This window comes from Brassica oleracea, chromosome C1, assembly GCF_000695525.1.
Source record: "Brassica oleracea var. oleracea cultivar TO1000 chromosome C1, BOL, whole genome shotgun sequence".
In the NCBI taxonomy this organism is placed as follows: Eukaryota; Viridiplantae; Streptophyta; class Magnoliopsida; order Brassicales; family Brassicaceae; genus Brassica; species Brassica oleracea.
Window position 1 is genome coordinate 799,320 of NC_027748.1, and position 9,262 is coordinate 808,581.

At 31.6% G+C, this 9,262-nt stretch overlaps 1 protein-coding gene across 2 annotated transcripts; it reads left to right on the plus strand.

The window, feature by feature from the left end:
- Nucleotides 1-4,388: 4,388 nt before the first annotated feature.
- Nucleotides 4,389-6,391, plus strand: LOC106326341 (BTB/POZ and TAZ domain-containing protein 5-like). Of its 2 annotated transcripts, XM_013764344.1 has the most exons (5): nucleotides 4,389-4,638; nucleotides 4,770-5,036; nucleotides 5,137-5,267; nucleotides 5,381-5,687; nucleotides 5,774-6,391. In XM_013764344.1, exons 2-5 carry the CDS (start codon nucleotides 4,797-4,799, stop codon nucleotides 6,218-6,220), a joined length of 1,125 nt encoding a protein of 374 aa, XP_013619798.1. In that variant the 5' UTR covers nucleotides 4,389-4,638; nucleotides 4,770-4,796; the 3' UTR covers nucleotides 6,221-6,391. The 2 variants fall into 2 exon arrangements, with proteins under 2 accessions (XP_013619798.1, XP_013619804.1); XM_013764350.1 differs by lacking the exon at nucleotides 4,389-4,638 and having other exon boundaries at nucleotides 4,668-5,036.
- Nucleotides 6,392-9,262: the final 2,871 nt, after the last annotated feature.

Here is a 9,262-nt window from a genome sequence, read left to right on the forward strand (position 1 = left end):
TAAGATATCCTGGTTTACATACATGGTTAGAGAATTTACATAGAGACATGTGAATATATAATGTTTATAGGTGTGAGTGAGTGGGAGCAGGCGTGAAGAAAAGCTGACGGCGTGCATCAACATCATCAAAGTTCCACATTTTCTTTGCCTCCTAACCTCTCCCCATTCACTGCCACCACTTTTTTTCCTTTTCTTTCTTCTTCTTCGTCTACACTTTCTTTACTACTAGTATTTTAGATTTTTTCATTTCATTCGTACTTTATTTTGCTGTTCACATTAACCCGTAAGAAACCAACCCATGTGTCATATTCCATTCCCTTTTATAAACAAAATGGTGTAATTATCATCTCAGGAATCTAGGGCATTCTTCTTTGTTTTCTTCTCCTTCAATCCTATTGTTCTAATTAAAAACAATCTCCACTGAGTCATACCATTTTTGTATAGATTCTGTATGTACCTTTCAATTTCCTCTCTTTGAATTTCCCACCTGATGGTTTTATTATTATTCGCTATATCCTTTTCATATTTTTGTGTGTTTTGTTCATTTTATACATATATGTTCATTGGTTTATTTTATGCATATGCGAAACAGCGAACCCCTAATTAGCCAACGGCACTTAATGCATAGCTCATCATGATTTTCTCGTTTGTCTCGATACAAAGCAACAAAGAATTATTGTCTTCCCCAAGCTCATGCCCTTTGTTGAATTTCGTTTAAAATCCCAAGTCTCAACTCTAGAACTGGATCATTTGACTGACACGTACCACTACAAACGGAAGAAATCATCAGTTTAAAAAATGCCCAACGGAATTGAATAGAAAAATATTTGCTATTAAGAAAAGTCGTGATATTAACCTTTTTTTGGTTAATGAGTAACGATATCACGTAGCTAATTGATTAGTTAGTAAAAAAACCACATGCTCGCGAATCCTGATACTCTTCCGTATGTTATCAAATAAAGCTACGTGACAAAACTTCTGACTAATTCAGATGTATATATGCCATGTCGCCTAGTTAAAATTCTGGACCAATAAATGAACAAAGCGATCAAGTATACTATAAATGTACAAGAATAGATTAGTGCGTAGGCTACACACAATGTCGTAGATATACCTGTCACGAGTCATCACCTCACCTCTCGTAGTCGTAGATCAAGCTCTCTTGAGTTTCTTCTACAATTATTAGAAGGAACCCCACATTCTGCATCGTTGTCCCTTTATTCGAAGCCTATCGTATTTTGCAGTTTAGTTTCCTATATCATTTCTCGAAATCTGTTCTTGCGTTCTAGGAAAAGTCTCATCTTAATCCTGAAGATCCAGCTTTCGGTTATGTGCCAGTGTATCTTATGCATTTGTTTTTGAGTTGGTACATGACATCAACCGACATGGCAAAAATAACTTATGCACACCCCTATGTCTATCAGCATATAAAACATGTTTATGCACTAATAATTTGTTTGTTATACATATATACACGCTAAGATATAGCGGAGTACTATACATAATTTTGCATTGGCAGTGCTTAATTTTATGATTTTTAAGATGTTTTTTTTTCTTTTAATATGGTTTAAATTCATGCTTTGTTTAACTATTGTGTCATCGTTCAGTAAGGCATAGACAAAAAATAACATGTAGGTCTCCCATCAATCACATAAAGGTGAAAAGGGACTTTTGGGTAATCAATTTCGTACCAAATTGATATATATATTGAAACAATATATAACAAATGATGTAGAAAGATCCATCACACATTATTAAGACTAACTCAATCAACCTAACTCGAAAAGTTAATTTTGACATTCCCACTGAAAATGTATATAAGTGACACCAGGTAATGTTTTTCTTCAGTTCTAAGTTCTAACATATACTACCAAATAGTAATCATCAGTTAATGACAGAATGTTTTAGTTGAGTTGGTTTCTCTTTTTTTTTTTTTTGAGTTACGTTTAGGCGAATTAGAGAAGCAAATATGTACCAGAGCCCATAATCTGTAAGGCCTTAAAGACCAATATAGAATTAGGCCGTATGAGCAAAGATCACAGACACATATAGACGATGAAGGAAAACTTTGTTATATATATACAGTAAGAAAGCCCACTTAAAGCTCACTAAATGCCTTCACAATGGAAGTAAATACAGACGGATAGATTTCGATCCGTGCAACCGTTGCAAATTTATAGTTCATATACAGTAACTTAATTTATATGTTTTGAATTTTCAGTGATAGCATATATTAAATCACGTGATATAAAATTCTAAATTGAAAAATCTTATTGATTAAAGATAAAAAATGTAATTGAAAATTATTATATTAAATTAGTATCGTAAATTTAGTAAAATATTGTACATGAGATTAGTTATAATTACAAAAATTAATTAGATATTTTAAAATTTTGTTTTAGTTAAAATGAAATACATATTTAATTTTCAAATAAACACGAAATTAACTAAAAATTAAATTTTTTTGTTTAAGTGAAAAATGAAATATACATTTATTTTAAACAAATACGAAATTTATTGAATATTTAAAAGCTTTATTTTAATGAAAAATGAAATATATTTTATATTGTAAAAAAAATATGAAAAGATTTTTATTCCGATACAATTTGAGAGAAAATATAGAAATATCAATTTGATTTGTTTGTTATAGAATATTCAAATAGTGAAATATTTATACAAAAATTAATTTAAACAACTTTCTAAAGGTGGTCCAAATTAAAAAAAAAATCACACATGTATTAGGTCATGACTTCTGTTTTAATAGTATAGACGAAGGATCTAAAATCCGCTCACGATTTCTTTTTTAAATGACTAGGATATGACACTTTAATTATTATAATATTGATTGAATCTTAAATTATAGTATGGTTTAGTTTAATAAAACAACCAGGTTTATGTTATGGAGCTGCTGACATCGAACATTGTATATTTAAATATATTTGAACGGTTCACATTTAGCAGTATTATTCTAATTGAATGGGCGAGACTTGATTATATATGCTTACCAATCAAGATCTTCAGCGTATTATCCAGAATGAAACATGTTATCCAACTTCCTATCCTCTCTCAGTGCTAAGTTTTGATCATGTTTATATCGATGTCACGAAGCTCACATCTTTGTAAATAAATACAAGATATAAAATTGGCAAGAAACAAAGGAAAATGGGCATTTAATTCCCGAAGTATTTGAAATCGATAGTTTAAATACCCAAGTGTTGCTCGCGCATATTTATTTTCCATCATATTGTTGATGTATTTCATGTTTATATCACTTTAGATGATTTTTAAACTAATTCCAAGTTTAAAAGATTCATAATTTGAACTAATATACAAGATACTAATCCTGGAAAAGGATTTTTTTCTTTTAGTTTTTAAGAGCATATAAGATAGTATAATTACATTTGCACTGTATTGATGTTGTACAATATATGGTTGTCTAGTAGAGATAAGTACATATGATTGTCTAAAGTAGAGATCCAATGTACAACATATAATTATATAAACAATATGAAATAATCCAAAATGGTTTTATAAACATGAAATAAATTAACAATACAAACAATACAATGCAACTATAATAAAATAGTGTTGTTTTTAATTCCTAAATATTTTCAATGGCAAATTAAATACTCAAATATTATATGCGCATATTTATTTTCCAATTAATCATTGACTGCGCAAAATTATGATTAGAATATTCAGCTGTTAAAAAATTGACGGAAACAGTTATTTTATGTTTATGAGTTAACTGTTGACTGTTTCGTTCTCAATTTCGTGTAGTCAACTATTTGTTGCCGAATAAATATGAACGAGTAATACTTAAATATTAAAATTGCCGATTTAAAATATTCCGGGAATTAAATGCCATTTTCCCAAGAAACAACACAATATATGAAATGATTTTTTCGGTCATATATGAATGATTTAGTCAACAAACAATTAAAAGTTTACTTTTTATCCTGAAAAAGAACGTGTCATTGACGAAATGAAAAATGAAAAGTTCAACCTTGAAGATGATTAAATTTAAGAAAACACAGGTGTACCTTTCCAAGAAAGTAGTCGCCAACCATTATGATGCAATTTTGGATTTTTGTTTTCCTTTTAATTATTTTAAAAACACTTGGATATAATGTTTAGACAGAGAGGAAATAAATTAAATATTCAAAAATAAAAGTAAAAATGGATATAGTTTTCAAAAGTGAGTGATACAGAAAAGGTCGTCCTACGTGGATGTGAATCAGCAAGTAGTTATCCCTTCTCTATTTGTAACTAGGTCAGCTGGGTGGGACCCAATTTCGACGTGTTACACAGTTCACATTCCCGAGTTTCCACCATTAAATATACTATTTTAATTAATTTTATCCGACCAAGATAGAATTATAAATTGGTCTTTGCCATTACTTCCTTCCCTCTCCGATTTCTCATTCTTTCCTTCTTTTTTCTATCGCAGATAGATAACGTTTTCTTCCCCGGCAAAATATTTCTACCTTAGATTTAGAAATTCAAAAACATAAAAGAATTATAGTTTAGTTGTGAATATAGAAGAAAATCATTCTTTTTTATTTTCTTCTAATCTGATCTGCAAGTGAAGTTACACAAATTAAACTTACCAATATCAGAATTCAATTACAAAATCTTGTAAGTCCTCGTGTTATTTTTCTTCTTATATAAATTTATCAATCTGTTTCTCTAGATCCTAATTTTATGTTTGTTATTAGTTTTAATTAAGTAACGTATCTGAATCAGATTTCTTCTATAACTTGTTACAGAAGAAAAACAAATTAATAGAAAAGGATATGGAGAACATGGACGTTATCTCACCGGAAAACGCCTCAGGGCCACCATCACCACCTCCTCCTCCCGTAAAGTCAAACTCCGGTACGATGTGGAAGAAGTCAACGCTACAAAAATGCAATATCTTTGCTTCTAAAGCTACAAGAGATGCATGGGATCGTATGTTTGACGAAGCTCATGGAGCTGATGTTTTGATTCATACGGATGATAATGGCTTGATCTACGCGCATTCTAACGTCATCGTAAGTTCTTTAGACACGTTTTAATCGAATAATTGAAATATGAAACATTTTAATATTGAATATTCATCTAATAAAGCATATGTTATAATCTATTAATCAGGGAATGGCTTCAGATGTTATCAGAGGACTGATGAAGCAAGATAAGACAAACTCCCGACGCAAATCAATCTCAATCCTCGGAGTTCCTCACGACGCTGTTCGCGTTTTCATTCGCTTCTTATACTCTTCTTGGTAAATATATCTTCTTCTTAATCACCATAACATCTTTAGTTATAATTATTTTTAAAAAGAATCTTTGGTTATATAACAGTACTTTAACCTAACTCTTTTGGTTTCATGTGCAGCTACGAGAAACAAGACATGGAAGATTTCGCAATGCATCTTCTCGTACTATCACACGTCTACGTGGTTCCGCATCTTAAACGAGTTTGCGAGTCGCACTTCGAAAACACTTTGCTCAACGAAGAGAACGTGATTGATGTGTTTCAGCTAGCTCTTCTCTGTGACGCTCCTCGTCTCGGTCTTCTCTGTCACAGAATGATACTCAAGAGCTTTGAAGAAGTCTCTACTTCTCAAGGATGGATAGCGATGAAACAAAGTCACCCTAGTCTTCATAAAGAGCTCTTACGCTCTGTTTCTTACGAGCTTAACGTAAGAAAAATAAACAAACCTAGGAACTTATGTCTTGTTCTTTTACTTTTTTTTTCTGATTTAGTTATGTCTTTTTGTGTGTACAGAGCTTGAAGCAAAGAAGCAGGAAACAGAAAGAGATACAGACATATACTCAGCTGTATGATGCAATGGAAGCTTTTGTACATATATGTAGAGATGGATGCAGAGAGATTGGTCCAACAAAGATCGAAAACCCGCACGTGTCTTGCGGGTTTCAAGCGTGCAATGGTTTGGAGATGCTGTTGAAACATTTGGCGGGATGTAAACTGAGATCAATCCCTGGTGGTTGCAGCCGTTGTAAGAGAATGTGGCAGCTTCTTGAGCTTCACTCGCGTATCTGCGTAGACTCGGAGCAATGCAAAGTCCCTCTTTGCAGTAGCTTCAAGGAGAGGATGAAGAAACAAAGCAGGAAAGATGAGAAGAGATGGAAACTTTTGGTGAAGAATGTTTTGAGCACCAAGAGAATTGGAGGATCTCCTTTCTTTTTGCAAGCAATTGATGTTAATATGTGACATTATTATTTCATTTCATAATAGAGTTAGAGATTGCATATATGTAATATACATAGGTAGTAGATTCATTGTAAAGAGAGAGATTTTGAGATTTAAACAATCTTCACTCTCTAGTTACATCACAAACCTCGTTTAAAAAGAGTGTATCTGATCATAATACCATAAGTGTTTTGGAAACCCATCAAGCTTAACATGGTACCAAAGCACGATCCACATCGATTCGGTCCAAAGTTGATCCTCGATCCTTGTCCAAGATTAACGCTTAGGGGCGTATTAAAGACAAAATCTCTCACATTGGTAGTTAGAAGAGCTCTTTATTAATTTATAAGATAGATGAACAAATTCATCTATCACCAATTAGTTTTAGATTGAAAACCATCAAACTTAACAGTGACATGGTCTTATGAGCTTCCTTAAGTATCTCAATTCTGCTTCTCCAGATGCCTAGATGACTAAGTCTTCTTCTTCCACTAACAAGAAGCATTAGAAGAAACATAAGCAATAAGAATAAGGAAGCTAATAACAATAATATTAAGAAGATAGTCATTTTACTTAGTCATATAGGCCATAAAGTGCTTGAAAACGCTTCACCTTAACGCCATTGTTTTTGCAAGTGAAGACAATGCTTTGATCGCTACTATTTCTAAACCTTCAGCTTGGCCTTCCTTAAAGTTTTATTCTACAAAGACTATATCCTTACTCCAAGATTTTTTGGATTGGAATGTTCAATTTCACACTCCTAAAGACATCAAAGGAGCTAAGCTAATTGCTGATAGTGTGATCAAAGGGAACCGGTTTCACTCATACATTGCAGTTGGGTTCCCTCTTTGGCTTAGACATTTGTTTAGTTAATGTCTCTAGAATTATTATCTGTTAGTCTGTAATCATTCGGATAATCACATTCTGTGTATTATAATGAGATTCAGTGTGAAAAAAAAAGTCATTTTACTTTTAAAAAAATTCAAATAACCTTCTATGATTCTCCATTAACTTAATAGTTTTGCAACGAATCTTCTCCAAAATTGCTCCGCAAGACTTACTCATCATGTTTTGAAAGAAGACTACTACGGCCCCAGTCGTCATTCAAATAAGACTACTACTGCCCAAGTCGTTATTCTCTCTTGGACTTTTGATTACATCACATTATATAGTCGATGCATGTCTAGCGTCATAATAGTTTCATTGTTTCTTTGTTTTTTTTTTTAATATTTCTATACTCCATATAATAAGAGTTCATTGTTGTTTTGAAAGTACTGAATTCATGATTGCATGAATGAATTTTTAATAGAGTTTTTGAACATTAAATTTGATGATGGGAAAATAGAAAAGGACGCTATTGTGCTAGTCTAAAATTTTATTACATATTAAATAGCATCTTCAATTTCGCTCTATAATCTACTCTAAAATAAAATTTAGAATAAACAATGATCTAATCTCATTCTATTTTCAACTACGTATAGAATAAACATTGATTTACTTCGTAATAGAATTTTTTTTCCATTACTCTATTTTTCATTTCAAAACAGAGTAATTATAAACTCAACTTCATTTTAAAATTATTCTATGTTGAAAAAATGAAGTTTTATATCAGAGATATTCTAAAATATCTAAATAACATTTTAAATATATAATTCTTATAAAATATGTTTTCTTTGAATCACACATCCTATATACTTCTACCATCATTATTCTTTTTTGGTACTCTTGAGGTAGACAAAAATGATACTCTTATTTACTTCGCCACCGTCATTATATTTAAAATCTCCTTTGTGGTTTTTTTTCTTATATTATAAAAAAAATATTTAGCTTCACTAATGTTACATCATTTTCCTTGCGGACGCACTCGCATAGTGAATATTCTCTTCGAATAAATATCGCGGCCATGTTTTTGTGGGGGATATATGAGAATGAGATGTTTGTTTGGGTGTGAACAAAGTGCTCGTAATTCTTTTTTCTCGTCTAGATGTTCATATACTAGTGCTTTTGTGGCCTCGCGTCACATCTACAATATATGGATCGTTAATTTTCCGAAAAAGAAATATAACTATCAAATTGTTGCACTGGGAACTTTCATTATGTTACATTATGATTCACAAGATCTTCTACTTGAGAACATCGTGAAGACTTGCCTCTTCTTTACTACCTACATAATCTTTACAGGAAATTATATTTGGTCCCTAGTTTTCAAAATAGCTTTAATTTACTTGAGTATATACGGTAAATAAATATGATAAAATCCTTCGTAACCCGCCTGTTTCAACTCCATTAAACTTATCATTTGGGCTTTTAGTTTGTACTTGTCGGTGAACTATACACATACACATACACAAAATCACAAATCTTTGAATAATTAAGACTACAACTCCAAAAGAAAAAAGAAACAAACTAATCGGCATCTTTAGCAAAAAAAAAAAGAAAAGTAATCTGCATGCATGTCCTAATAGAAGTTAGAACCAGATCAAATCGGATCTGATTAACCATCAAAACATCCTTACATATATTGCTAAGAAATGCTAAATGAAATAAACTCACAACAGCTAAAAACCAAACCTCCGGTCAACATACGCACGTACGTATATGTGACAATCTTTATAACTTTTATTTTGTTCAATCTTTATAACTAAAATATAATATTCAAACACAAAGTAGTAAGTTATCTCCACATGTCTTATGATGCGATGAACAAGACCTTATAGGTATAAACTATATCCCTGACTCGTTCAGTGCTCACGACTCGACAATACCTCTTTTGGACAAAGACGCGTTATTAAAACCCGATTCAAAGGTTTCAATCATGCTACTGCAAACAACCAAAAGAAACATATAAATCTATCAGTTTAACATCATTGGATGGAGAAAAAGCGTGGTCCATGACATTGATATTCATATCATTTACACGTAAGACTTGCGATATCAAAATGTGTTTTATCCTCCATCCATCAAGGATCAATCTCGAATTAGCAAAGTACTAAGAACTAAATCCCACCTAAAAAGAACAACTAAACTAATATACATCATATTATACTTTATTTACTCTTAAAA

Excerpts from the sequence above, each read along its gene's own strand:
- LOC106326341 (XM_013764344.1), top strand. The coding sequence starts at position 4,797 with ATGGAGAACATGGACGTTATCTCACCGGAAAACGCCTCAGGGCCACCA. Across the intron at positions 5,037-5,136 it reads ACGCGCATTCTAACGTCATC|GGAATGGCTTCAGATGTTAT; the intron begins GTAAGTTCTTTA and ends TCTATTAATCAG. Across the intron at positions 5,688-5,773 it reads CTGTTTCTTACGAGCTTAAC|AGCTTGAAGCAAAGAAGCAG; the intron begins GTAAGAAAAATA and ends TTGTGTGTACAG.